The sequence below is a fragment of the Carlito syrichta genome, unplaced genomic scaffold (genome assembly GCF_000164805.1).
Source record: "Carlito syrichta isolate Samal-C Ts95f unplaced genomic scaffold, Tarsius_syrichta-2.0.1 Scaffold314086, whole genome shotgun sequence".
NCBI lineage: Eukaryota > Metazoa > Chordata > Mammalia > Primates > Tarsiidae > Carlito > Carlito syrichta.
In genome coordinates, this window is record NW_007258182.1 from 575,544 (window position 1) to 589,263 (window position 13,720).

At 49.6% G+C, this 13,720-nt stretch overlaps 1 protein-coding gene across 1 annotated transcript; it reads left to right on the forward strand.

The window, feature by feature from the left end:
* The first annotated feature begins 17 nt into the window (after positions 1–17).
* Positions 18–10,854, forward strand: NPM2 (nucleophosmin/nucleoplasmin 2). The gene is made up of 8 exons (XM_008070982.2): positions 18–100; positions 246–331; positions 421–543; positions 7,424–7,517; positions 8,939–9,129; positions 9,354–9,388; positions 10,584–10,617; positions 10,726–10,854. Exons 1-8 carry the CDS (start codon positions 46–48, stop codon positions 10,768–10,770), a joined length of 663 nt encoding a protein of 220 aa, XP_008069173.1. The 5' UTR covers positions 18–45; the 3' UTR covers positions 10,771–10,854.
* The last annotated feature ends 2,866 nt before the right edge of the window (positions 10,855–13,720 follow it).

Here is a 13,720-nt window from a genome sequence, read left to right on the forward strand (position 1 = left end):
GGCGAGGGTCTCGTCGCAGGGCCGCCCGCTCCTCTGCGCGGCGCCATGAACCTCAGCGTCAGCAGCTCGGAGGAGAAGGCCGCGAGGACCGTGCTCTGGGGTGAGTGGGGGTCCCGGGCTCCTCCCAGCCAGCCCCGCCCCGCCGCGCCGCGCCGCGCCTCCGCCGGTGACCGCCCCGGGGTGAGGGCGGGCCCGAGCCTCTCTGGGGCCTCCCTGCCCCTCCGCCTTCTGGTCTCCCTCCGCAGGCTGTGAGCTCAGTCAGGAGAGGCGGACTTGGACCTTCAAGCCCCAGCTGGAGGGACAGCGGGACTGTAAGCTGCTGCTGCGGACGGTGCGTGGCCCCGAAGGCGGCGAAGGCCGCAGCAGGGGGGATTCTCTGGTCGCGGCAGCCGCAACAGGTTTCCCCCATCTGCCCCTCAGGTCTGCTTGGGGGAGAGAGCCAAAGAGGAGGTGAACCGCGTGGAGATCCTGCCCCCAGCAAGCCAGGACAGGAAGAGGCAGCCCGTCACCATCGCCTCCCTGCAGGCCTCAGTCCTGCCCATGGTGCGCTCCCCTGCGGGCTAGGAGAGTCCCCCCTGGCGGGGGGTGGACACAGTCTAAATGCATTCAACCTATAGAGGTACATTCATGCCAGGGAGGCCACGCAGGCGCTGCCTGAGAGCCCTGTGTCCCGCCCAACTCACCCCTTCCTAGAGCTGTGTGACCTTGGGCGAGTTAGGTAACCTGTCTGCTGAAATTACTTTTTTTTTTTTTTGAGTTGGCGTCTCACTCTGTCGCCCAGAGTGAAGTGCAGTGGCCGCTCCGGCCACCGCAGCCTCGACCCGCTGGGCTCCGGCGATCCTTCCGCCTCAGCCTTCCGAGTAGCTGGAACTACAGGCATGCGCTACCACGCCAGGCTATTTTTTTTTTTTATTTATTGTAGAGATGAGGTCTCACCAAGTTGCCCAGGTGGGTCTGGAACCCGCGAGCTCAGGCAATTCACTCACCTCAGCCTCCCAAGGCGCTGGATTACAGGCTGAGCCGCTGAGCCCGGCCTAAAAGTACATTCACTGCTAGTGACAGGAACACCGTGGATCTACATCTTGGTTGTGTATCTAGAAATTCTCTTGTTTCTAATTATTTTTTCTCAGATTTCCTCCCTTCCTCCCTCCCTCCCTCCCTCCCTCCCTTCCTTCCTCCCTTCCTTCCTTCCTTCCTTCCTTCCTTTTCTACCGTCACCCAGACTAGAGTGCACCAGGCCTAATTTTTTTTTTTAATTTGTATTTTTGTAAAGACGAGGTCTGTCTGTGTTGCCCAGGCTAGTCTCAAACTCCTGGCCTTAAACGATCCTCCCACCTTGACCTCCCAAAGTGCTGGGATTACAGGCTTGGATTTTTCTATGCAAATAATCATTTGTGAATACTGGCAGTTTGTGGCTTTCTTTTCTTTTCCTCATTTTTTTCTTTTCCTTTAATCCTATTGCACTGGCTAGGACCTCCAGTATAATACTGGATTAACATAAGGGTTGACATCCTTACTTCCTTCCTGATTTTTTAAAAAAGGAACGCTTCTAATGTTTCTCCACTAAGCATAAAGTGTTTGGAAAATATACTTTGTCGGGTTAAGGAAGTCTCCATCTAGTCTTAATCTGCTTTTAAAAATTTTGTTCATATTAATGAGGGTTAATATTTTATCAAATGCTTTTCTGTTCATATGATTCTAGGTTCTTTAATCCATTAATGTGATAAATTATATTAACAGAATGATATTTGAACCACTTTGCATTCCTGAGATAAACACTACTTGATTATAAGTTCTAGATTTGCTTTGCAAATATAAAGGGTGTCAAAAAAATGCATACCCATTTTAAGAAGGGAAAAAAATATTGATATTGTAATAATATACACTAATAACAAAAGATGAATACAAGTCACATTTGAATTCTGCAATTACAAGAGGTGCTCAAAGTGGTTACCATAAGCATCCAGACACTTCTGATTACAGTGATCGTCTCTTAACATTACTTAAAATGTGTATACATTTTTTTGGCACCCGGGTATATTGTGACTTTTCTTTCTCATGTACTTGCGAGGTTGGCCTATAAATGATCTTTTTTGAGTGTCAAGGCATACTAGCACCGTGAATTAAGAGGGTAGAGTGTTCTCCCCTTATCTTCCCCGGAACAGTGAATTTAACACTAGGATTAGCTGTTCGTGAAGGCTTGGGAGACCCATCTGTCAAATCTCAGACCTATTTTTTGTCTACACACACTTCTTAGGAGATTGCATCCATCCCCGTGGCTTTAAAGATCACCTGCACAAATGAAGACTCTGGAACTTACTTCTGTAAACTCAGCTTCTCTCTTGAGCTCCAGGTCCTATGTCCAACTCAATGTATTTAACAGATAGCTAGCAGAAATTCCAAATGGAACATGTCTAAATCCAAATACTTGATTTTTTCCCTCTAATCTACCCTCCCCTCCGCCACTTGACCCTCTCCCAATAAATAGCTGTTCTTCCAGTTAGGATAAAAACCGCTTTCTCTCATGCCCAGATCTGATCCACCAGCAAATCCTGTTGGCTTTACCCTCCCATTTTACCCCAGACCACATCTCGCAGCCTCCTGCTACCCTGGCCCAGGTGACTGACGCTTCTTGCTTAGTTTTCTTGTTGGGCCTCCCAACTGGTCTGTCTTCACCTTGGGTCCCCTGTAGTCTATTCCAGGGTAGGCAAACTATGGGGCTGAATGTAGCCCGCTGCCTGTTTTTGAAAGTAAAGATTTATTGGACCACAGCCACACTCGTTCATTTATATCTTATCCATAGGTACTTTCCCTCCATAATAGCCAAGTCAAGTGGTCTTCACAGAGACTATATGGTTTACAAACCTAAAATATCACCTTCTGGCCCTTTACAGAAAGTTTCCAGGCCTCGTGTCTATTCTGCACTCAGCTACCAGAAAGATCCTTTTAAACACAGGTCAGATAATGTGGCTTCTCTGCTAGAACACTTAGGTAATGGCTCCCATTTTGCTCCGAATAAGAGCTGAGAGTTGTCCACGGCCTCCTCAGGGCCTTTGTGTGCTGGCCTCGGCAACCTCTCTGATTTAGGTATATACGTCTTATACCTTATGTTTTAGTTATGAATTTTGTATGCACTATGTAGCTAGACTTCATTTTAATCTCTCTGGTCAGTACAGTCTGCCTCTTTATTGTGATTGCTGATATAACTGGATTTATTTGGGACATGTATTTTTTACTTCTGCTTTGCTTTTTTATTTATTGAATTTTTTTCCTATTTTAATTATATTGATTATAGTTTCTCCCTTTTCTACTGGCTCAAAAGTTATAGAATCTCATTCCAATTTTTAATTGGTTATCCTTTATTATTTTTTATTCTTGAGTCAGGTTCCCACTCTGTTGCCCAGACTGGCTGGAGTACAGTGGCATGATCATAGCTCGCTGCAGCCTCAACAAGCAATCCTCCTGCCTCAGCCTCCTGTAGATAGGACTATAGGCCTCCTGAATAGTTTGGACTACAGGCAAGTGCCACCACACCTGGTTATTATTATTTTTCTTTTTTTTTCTTTTTTTTTTTTTTGAGTTGGAGTCTCATTCTGTCGCCCAGGCTGGAGTGCAGTGGCAGGCTCATGGCCACCCCAGCGTCGACCTGCTAGGCTCCGGCAATCCTTCCACCTCAGCCTTCCACGTAGCCGGAACTACAGGCACCCACTGCCACGCCCAGCTAATTTTTGATTTATTGTAGAGACGAGTTCTCGCCAAGTTGCCTGGACTGGTCTCGAACCCACGGGCTCAGGCAATCCACTCACCTCAACCTCCCAAAGTGCTGGGATTATAGGCTGAGCCACTGAGCCCGGCCTATTATTTTTTATTTTAACTTTTTGTTGAGATGAGGTCTCTTTGTTGCCCAGGCTAGTCTGGAACTCCTGGGCACAAGCAACCCTCCTGTCTCAACCTCCCAAAGTGCTGGGATTATAGGTATGAGCCACCTTGCCCAGTCATTTATCCTTACATTTTTAACAATCACACTTGACCTACAGTTTAAAATTATGGTTTTATTTCCTCCCAAATTATCCAAGGAGCTTTTCTAATTCTTCTCTTCCTAGACTTAAATGTTGTTAAATCAGCTAGTGTTTTAGTGCCAACATGATATTAACCTCAACACTACACATTAGTAGTACTATTTTATTTTACAATCAATACTTACGCAGGTTTCCTTTATCTACCAATTTGTTTGCTCACCACTGCTGCTTGCACCTACTTCTTTCTTGAAACATGCATCATCTTTTTGAAACATGCATTAGTGAATGTGGGAATAGTAAAGTCACTCGGGCTTTGCCTGGAAGTACTGTTATTTTGCCCTCATTCCTTCATGATAGTTTGGCTGTGTTTATATTCTAGGTAGAGAGTTTCCCTCAAAACTCCAAAGCTGTTTTTCTTCTGGTTTCCAATATTGCCATTGAAATCCCCAATCTGTTTGATCATTATTCTCTTTTTTAGAGATCTGTCTTTCCTCTCTGGTTTATTTGAAGATAATCTCTTTTGGTTTTGTTTCCTACAGTTTTACCATGATATGGTCAGGTGTAGGTTTATTTTTATTTATCTGTTCGGCGCTTAGGTTTCCCGGCTATGAGGATCCATATCTTTGATCATTTCTGGAAAACTCTTGATGGCTATTGCTTTGAATATTGACTCTTTGTTCTCTCTGATTGGATGTGTGTTGGACCTTCTCATTCTATCCTCCATGTCTTGCCTCTCTTTCGTATGTTTAAAAACTCTTTGTGCCTCCTATCTTGTGTCTCACAGCACTATCTATCTTACTAATTCTTGCTTCTTTCTGGTTTATTCTGCTTTTTATCTTTGGTTTGCTTTTCGTGTCTAGAAAGTTGCATTTGGTTCATTTTTCATATTTCATAGTGTCTTGTTCTTATGAGTCTGATTCTTTTATCTGTTTTTGGGGGGGTTTTTTGTTTGTTTTTTTTAAGAGACAGGGTCTTACTCTGTCATCCAGGCTGGAGTGCAGTGTCACGATCATAGCTCTGTAACCTCAAACTGCTGGCCTCAAGTGATCTTTCCTTCTTGGCCTCTCAAAGCACTGGGATTACAGGCCACTGTACTCGACCTTTTTTGGTTTTAATCAAACGTACTTAATAGTTTTTTAGACTGGCAGTCTCTTAAATTCTTGGCTGTCTAGTCTGCAGTCATCTGGTTTCTGCTGACTCTAGCAAAATTGTTTCCCTGTTTTGTAACTTTATATGATGAACTCATCTGTAGGTTTTTTAGTTAGTTTTGTTTTTTTCCAAAAGAATTCTGTGTTGTCTGGGTTTGGGGAGTGTCCCAACAAAGTGGTTTAGTGTTTGCTTCTGCCATTTACCCCAGGAATATCACAAGCCTGGGACTGTATACAAATTTCTTGACTTGGCAATACCCACTCAATAATTTCAGACTGCAGAATGAGAGGTAATGATATGGGTTTTTAGGCTATCACGGGTGACTTCTTTTATTCTCACTCATACTTCCTTGTTATCTTCCTTTAATGGTGGTGAGGGTTTTGGTTTTTTTATTAGGGGGGGGGTTAGTTCCCAGTCCTCATTCTGGGCCTCTTACTAAGGGTGCAGCTCTTTGAGCGTCCTGGCCTACACATGGTAGTTACAGCTGTCCTCCTCCCAAACCCAAGGCCTTGTCTCCTGTCCTCTGGTGATTATGAAAGCCCAGAGCCCTGGCTCTTTCCAGATCCATTTCCCTTCAGTTGTTGCACACCAGTTCCCACACAAGCCCCTCTTCACTTCAAACACAAAGACTCTTCCTTCTGTCTTACTACTCAGCCATGCAGTAGAAACATGTAGTTACATTCAGTCTGGCACTTCTAGGCACTTATGGCTACCGAGTTCAATTTTCACCTGTCTTTCTCCTGTCTGAGCCAAAAGCTCTAAATTAATCTCTCTGAGCCTCAGTTTCCTCCTCTGTAAAGTAACAGTACTTCCATCACGGGCTTCTCATGAGGATTTCAATGAGATAAAGCAAGTAAAGTGCTTAGCATGGTGCCAGGCATGTGGTAGAAGCTCAAAAACTATAAGTTACCATTGTCCATATTCTAGAAAATTTGCAAAGTTTGGAAAAGTAGAAAGATAAATACCTTCTATCCACAGACAGTTATAGTTAGCACTTTAATATATCCCTAACCTTTATTCATATGTATATCCATCCATTACACACAAGGCAAAAAAAGTCGTACTGTACGTACAAACCTTGCATCTGCTTTTCTCATCTGATCAGTGACTCAGGCTGCCATAACAAAACCCCACAGGCGGGGGACTTCAACAGCAGAGGTTTATTTTCTCACAGTTCTGAAGGATGGAAGCCTGACATCAGGGTGCCAACATGGTTGGGTGCCTGAGATCCAGGTGCCAGCACATTCAGCAGCAGAGTGAGGGCTCTCTCCTCGGCTTGCAGGTGGCAGCTTTCTCACTGTGTAGTCATCTTGTGGGAGTGGGGACGGGGGAGAGTGCTCTAGCATCTAATAATGGCACTAATCCCATTACAAGGGCCCCACCCTCAGGGCCTCATCTAAACTGAATGACCTCCCAAAGGCCCCCATTTCCAAATACCACCACATTGGAGGTTAGGGATTCAATTCAGCATATGAATTGGGGGGCAGAAAGACATTTATTCATTTATTTACTTAGTTGCTAAGTCATGATCTCTTTCTGTCACCCAGGCTGGAGTGCAGTGGGACAATCGTGGTTCACCACATCCTCAATCTCCCGGGCTCAGGCAATCCTTCTATCTCAGCCTCCCAAGTAGCCGTGGCTACAGGCGTGTGCCACCATGCCTAGCTAACTTTTTTTTTTTTAATGTTTAATTTCAAAGTTGTGTTACAGTCTTTTTTCTTTTTCTTTCTTTTTTTTTTTCTTTTTGAGTTGGAGTCTTGCTCTGTTGCCCAGACTGGAGTGCAGTGGCCGCTCCCGGCCACCGCAGCCTTGACCTGCTGGGCTCCGGAGATCCTTCTGCCTCAGCCTTCTAAAGCAGCTGGAACTACAGGCATGCGCTACCACGCCCGGCTAATTTTTTGATTTGTTGTAGAGATGAGGTCTCGTCAAGTTGCCCAGGCGGGTCTCGAACCCGTAGGCTCAGGCAATCCACTCACCTCAGCCTCCCAAGGCGTGGGATTACAGACTGAGCCACCGAGCCCGGCTCAGACTTCTTAACGTGACAGCTTCCCCTCTTTGAAGCCCATCCATGATCTCAGCGAGAATAAGGTGATCAGGTTCACGTTCTTCTTAGACCCTCAGCAGAGGGGTCCCGGCAGCCCACGAGTGTTTGTGGTTGGGGGAGGGAAATAAACTCTGAGTCTTTCTGTCCGTGGCCAGCCCCCACCCAGTGCCGGGCCTGAGTCACCCTATCTTCTCTGCTCCTCCACCTACAGGTCAGCTTGATGGGATTCCAGCTGTGTCCTCCAGTCACTTTTCAGCTCCGGGCTGGCTCAGGACCCGTGTTCCTCAGTGGCCAGGAATGTTATGGTAAGTCCACATTTGGACATAGGAAAGGTCTGAGAGTACAGTGCCTGGCACAGGACTAGGGACATGCTAAGTACTCAGACACTTGAGGCATTCTGGAATGTTTGGAGAAAATACCCAAAGGCAAGATGACCACCAGCAACCTGGACTGGAAGGTCACGGGCAAGGGTCCTGGTCCTCCCTGCCACATCCTCTGGACCTCCCTGCCACATCCTCTGTGGGCCTTAGCCCCTCAGCCTGTAGCATGAGAGTGGGGCTATCCCCGGTTTCACCTTCGAAGTGTAGTTGTAAGGAATAAAAGGGATATTTAGGAAAAGCACTTAGCCTGGTATCTTGCACCAGGAAGCCCTTAAAGCATCATCTGCTGTCTGGGATGCTTTAAGTGAGCCCTAGTCTCTTCTCTGCACAGTGGTGCTTGTATCAGGGTACTGTCTTGCTTAAAAGCCCTTGACAGAGTGAGGCTCAGCGGCATGCCCATAGTCCCAGCTACCTGGGAGGCTGAGGCAGGAGGAGCACTTGAGCCCCAGGAGTTTGAGGCCATCCTGGGCAATATCGCAAGACCCTGTCTCAAAAACAAAACAAGGCCAGGCATCGTGACTCACATCTGTAATCCCAACACTTTGGGAGGCCGAGGTCAGAGGATTGCTTGAACCTAGTTCGAGACTCACCTAGACAACATAGTGAGACTTTGTCTCTACAAAAAAATTTAAAAATTAGCCAGGTGTGATGGTGGGTACCTGAGTCCCAGCTACTCTGGAGGCTTAGAAGGGAGGATCGCCTGAGCCCAGGAAGTCGAGGCTGCCATGAGCCACGATGGTGCCACTGCACTCCAGCCTAGGCAACAGAGTGAGACCCCAACTCAAAAACAAAACAAAACCACCCTCGGCAGCTCCCATTTCCCTTAGGATAAGGTCTGAACTCCTAAGCAGCTGTTTTCAGTTCCGCCCCACCCCTTGCCAATATGAATCCTTCTCCAGCCAGAACCACTGACAGGTGTGAGTCACCGCATCTAGCCAAACTCCTTCAGTAACAGCTTCTCCTTAGCTTTGAAGCCCATCCATGATCTCCGCGAGAATGAGATGATCGGGTTCACATTCTTTTGGGACAGACCCTCCGCAGAGGGGTCCCGACAGCCCACGAGTGTTCATGGTCGAGGGAGGGGAATAAACTCTGAGTCTTTCTGCACTCGTTCTACTGCCCCCAGCCCTCCGTGGACCTTTCCTGGATCCCCTCCCCCACCCTGGCTCCCATTTTTGTCAGGAGAGCCAGAAAGGGGATGGATGGTTGCCGCCCTACCACTTGTCACGGGCCACTTTCAACTCTAGGCGATCCTCACAGCAAAACAGAGCACGGGGCCACAGAAGGGCATCGACCCTGAAGGAGCTCAAAAGCGCTGCCCCTGCCCTTTCCTGTGCTGTCTGCAGATAGTTCAGATCTAACCTGGGAAGAAGAAGAGGAGGAGGAAGAAGCAGAGGAAGAGGAGGTGGAGGAGGAGGAAGACGAGGAGGAGGAGGAGGAGGAGGAGGAGGAGGATGCAGACGTGTCTCTGGAGAAGGAGACCCCTGTCAGACAAGTCAAAAGGCTGTTGCCCCAGAAGCTGACCAGTGTGGCTAAGGTGGGCAAAGGAATGTGGCCGTTTGAAATGAGACGGTGACCCTGAAGAGGGACGGGACCCCAGGAGCCTGGGCCCGGCCTCCCATGCTGAGCGTGCAGGACAGGCCAAGGCCACTGAGGCCAAGTCCTGCCAGCTGCTCCGCTGGGCGCCTCGTGGGTCTCGGAGTCTGCTCTGGCCCCGAACCTTGCCCTAACTCTCCTAACATGCTCGTTTTTGGTTCCCAGAAAAAAAAGCTGGAAAAAGAAGAGGAGGACGTGAGGTAACCAGAATCTTTTAGCCGAGGTATACGTATGAGGGTGACCACCCCAAAACCCAGAATTTAAGTATAAAAACTGTGTACTTATTCTTACACGTTTAAACTTCAGTCACCTTTAAAGTATTCTCTGTTTGAGGCAACACACCTATCGAGATATTGCTCAAACAGTTTTTGAACTCGTCAATTTTGATGCCTTTTAGTGCTTCTGTGGTTTGTGTCTCACCTCTTCCACATTGGCAAACCGTTTCCCACTGAGGACTTTTTTTTAACTAGGAAAAAAAAAAAAAGTTGCTCAGGGCATAGGTTGAATAGGGAGGGTGAGGCATGGGGGCCATGCTGGTTTTGGTCCAAAACTGCTGAACACTCAGCGTGGTGTGGGCAGGCAAGCTTGTAAATCACCCATCATGAAATGGGCAAACATGTTGAAAGAAATCTCCAAAAAAATTCACTGAAGTTGAATGCAACTTTTTTTTTTTTCGAGTCGAAGTCTCACTCAGTTGCCCAGACTGGAGTGCAGTGGCCGCTTCCGGCCACCGCAGCCTCGACCTGCTGGGCTCTGGCGATCCTTCCGCCTCAGCCTTCCGAGTAGCTGGAACTACAGGCGCGTGCTACCACGCCCGCCTCCTTTTGACTTATTGTAGAGATGAGGTCTCACCAAGTTGCCCAGGCGGGCCTCGAACCCGTGGGCTCAGGCAATCCACTCACCTCAGCCTCCCAGGGCGCGGGATTACAGGCTGAGCCCCCGAGCCTGGCTAACATTACTTTTATAATGAAAAAGACCTCTATGATCAGTAAAAGAAGGAAGGTAGAAAGCTAAGAAGAAAAAAAAGCCCACCCTGTTTTAAAAGAGTCAGGCGCCGAGTGCGGTGGCTCACACCTGTAAGTACAGCACTTTGGGAAGCAGACCAGCCTAGGCACCAAAGCAAGACTTCGTCTCTACAAAAAAATCAAAAAAATAAGCCGGGTGTAGTGGTGCATACCTGCAGTCCCAGCTACTCAGGAAGCTGAGATGGAGGGTGAGGCTGTGGTGAGCCATGATGGTGCCTGGATGACAGAGTAAGACCCTGACTAAGGAAAAAAAAAAGAGGGATCGATCCCTGGAAAGCAACTAGCCAGGACTCACTTTCCAGGGTGGACACTGGGAGGGCCCACGCCACTAGCATTGAGCTGAGCTCTCCCCCATCCCACCCTGTTTCAGACCCAGTGTTACCGACAAAAGCCCTGTGAGAAAGGTGAGTAGTGATGAGACGGCTGGCCCCGGGAGAGGTGGGTGATCTCTGAGGAGGCTGCCCAGGCTGGGGAAGGGGGTGGGACCCTAGAGTTCTGCCTTCCCTCCACAGGTCAAACCCACACTGAAACCCAAGAAGTCAGGACCCAGGAAATGAAGAACCAGGGCCTCGGAGACCACCGTGCAGCGTGGGCCTTTTCCAGGCTAAGCTGGGGCTCAGGGCACCCCCCCCACCTGGCCCCTCTGTGTCCGAATATGACAGAGGTGTTGTGGGGATGACACAAGAGCCCTCACCCCCAACTCTCGGGTTTCAGGAGGTCCTGGAGAGAAGAGCCCAACCTCAGAGCCACAATAAAGTTTTCTTTATCAGACCTTTCCTCCTCCTCTTCCCTGGAGTTGCTCTTCCCTGGAGTGCCCAGCAGAGGGCGGCCTCGAACCGGCACGCCCCGAGCAAGGTGCTACCTGCCTCCACCTGCCCACCAGACCAAGGCGGCTACATCCCTCTTCCTAGGACTTCCCAACCCCCAGCTTTGAGGAGAGAACCCAGCATCTTGGCCCTCTGCTGAGCTATGAAAAAGGGTCTTCCTGCCTCCAGTTTCCCTCTGGGCAGAGCCAGGTTTGCAGGTACAGAAACTGTTCATGTTCCCAGGAAGGGCCTTGGCCCGAGGGGGCCTGCTCAAGGGTCTCCCCCAAGCCCTGTCATGACAGGCAGTGGTCAGATGTGCAGGACCTCTAAAGGGACCGCTGGGACACCTGCTCTCCCAAACGTACTTCTGTTAGGAGTTAGTTGCTTTTTGATTTCTAGACACAGTTTCACTCTGTTACCAGGCTGGAGTACAGTGGCAACGATCTCAGCTCACCACAGCCTCAACCTCCTGGGCTCAAGCGATCCTTTCCGCCTCAGCCTCCCAAGTAGCTGGGACTACAGGCGCCCCCCTGTTCCAATCCAGGGGCCAGCTCTTGCTCACAAGGACCCCACACATGTAAAGACCTGCGTCAGGCCGGGTGGTGGCTCACGCCTGTAATCCCAACACTGAGAGGCCGAAGTGAGAAGATTGGTTGAGCTCAAGAGTTCAAGGCCTCATCCCTGTGCTCCATCCCTGGGCTCATGGACAGGGCAGGCAGGGCCAACTCCCCATTGGCTCACTTCAGGCCTGGCCCACAGGGGTGCTTGGGAGGGACAGGGAAAAGTCCAGCAGAGACCCTTCACATACAGCCCCAGAGTGGCTGGGTTCAAGGCATGGGAAGATCAGCCACATCTGGGAGTCTGTCAAGCCATAGCTTCTCTGAGAATAAAAAATTTAACCAGGCACGGTGACACGTGCCTATAGTTCCAGCTACTCGGGAGGCTGAGGAGGAAGGATCACCTGAGCCCAGGAGTTTGAGGCTGTGGTGAGCCGTGATCATGCCACTGCACTCCAGCCTAGGTGACAGAGTGAAACCCCAACTCAAAAAAAAAAAAGAAAACCCTGCGTCAGAGACCTGTATTCTCAAGGAAGCCCTTAGAGGTGGGGTAGACAGGGTGAGCTTTACAGAGGCCTGAGCCCTACATTGCCATTTGAACAGGGCTCAGTCAGATGTAGGCCCAGGGAGGACTGGAAAATAGGACAGAGGACCTGCTCCATGGCTCTGGCCTCCTGTCCTCTCCCTGGTACACAGAGAGCGCTTTGGAGACCTGTGCATCCATGGGTGACCCTGGCGAGGTCCCTGGAGCAAAGAGACACACAAGGGGTCCCTCATTCTGAGGCTGTATGTGAAGGGTCTCTGCTGGGCTTTTCCTTGTCCCTCCCGAGCACCCCTGTGGGCCAGGCCTGAAGTGAGCCAATGGGGAGTTGGCCCTGCCTGCCCTGTCCATGAGCCCAGAGATGGAACGCAGGAAATCAGAGGTCCTTGAGCCTTTGGGTTCAAGGCATGGGAAGATCAGCCACATCTGGGAGTCTGTCAAGCCACAGCTACTCTGAGACCAGAACCAACAGAGGCAGAAGAGGGTGGACTGGCTTTTTTTTTTTTTCCCCGAGTCAGACTCTCACTCTGTTGCCCAGGTTGGAGCGCACTGGCACAATCACGGCTCATTGTAGCCTCTAACTCCTATGCTCAGGCAATCCTTCCACCTCAGCCTCCTGAGTAGCTGGGATTACAGGCACATGCCACCACACCCGGCTAATGTTTTTACTTTTTTGTAGAGACGAGGTCTCACCCTGTTGCTCAGGCTGGGAACTGGTATTCTTGCCACTTGTGTCCTACACCCCATGAAACAGATGTGAGTGCTGTCTCACTCTCCAACAAACAAGTCACTGACTGCAGGTGACTGTCCCAGGTAGGCAGCTGGTGTTTATTGAGCATGGTAACAGCCACAGCCATAGAGGATGGACAAAACCGATTCCTCACCTTCAGGTCACTCACCGTCTAAAGGAAACACAGAAGCCAGCACCAGACTTCAGTGACTGTCGAGTGCTTTGAAGGAAGTAGAACAGGTTAATTTCCAGGGCAGGGAGCACTGCTGAGTGAGGAGGTCTGAGCGATCCCTCGGTGGAGGCCATAGACAAGGAGGTGGCGATGGGCTGCGTGAGGAGCTCACGGAAGGACATTCCTGGGAACAGGAACAGAATGTGCAAAAGGCCTGAGGCAGGCGTGAGCTTGGAGGCTGACAGGATTCCAGTGATAGCAGCTAGCACCACAACTCTTAAATCCGCACAACCATGCTTTAAGGGGGTTGTGATTAGCCCCATTTCTCATGAGGAAAGTGAGGCACAGAAAGTCTGGACAACTGGCTCCAAGATCGCACAGCTGGCGGAGGAGCCGGGCAGTCTGGCCCCGGAGCCCCCGCTTCTGACCCTTCTGCAGACGAGAGGGAGCTCCGTGCGCTTAGGAAGTCTTGTAAACGGAAAGCAGAAGTCAGACGTCAGTCCACCGTGCCACAGGAGTCCTCAGGGGACAGCGGGACCTCTCTGTGGCCAAGCATGTACTGAGCGGGAACTTTCTCCCTTCCCCTGACCCCAGGCATAGGAGGGCACTCAACAGATAGACCGGTGATCACTTGATTTTGATCAGCAGGCAGACAATAGGCGTCAGAAAGCAAAGATGGAGGTCTGTCTGCATCGCTAGAG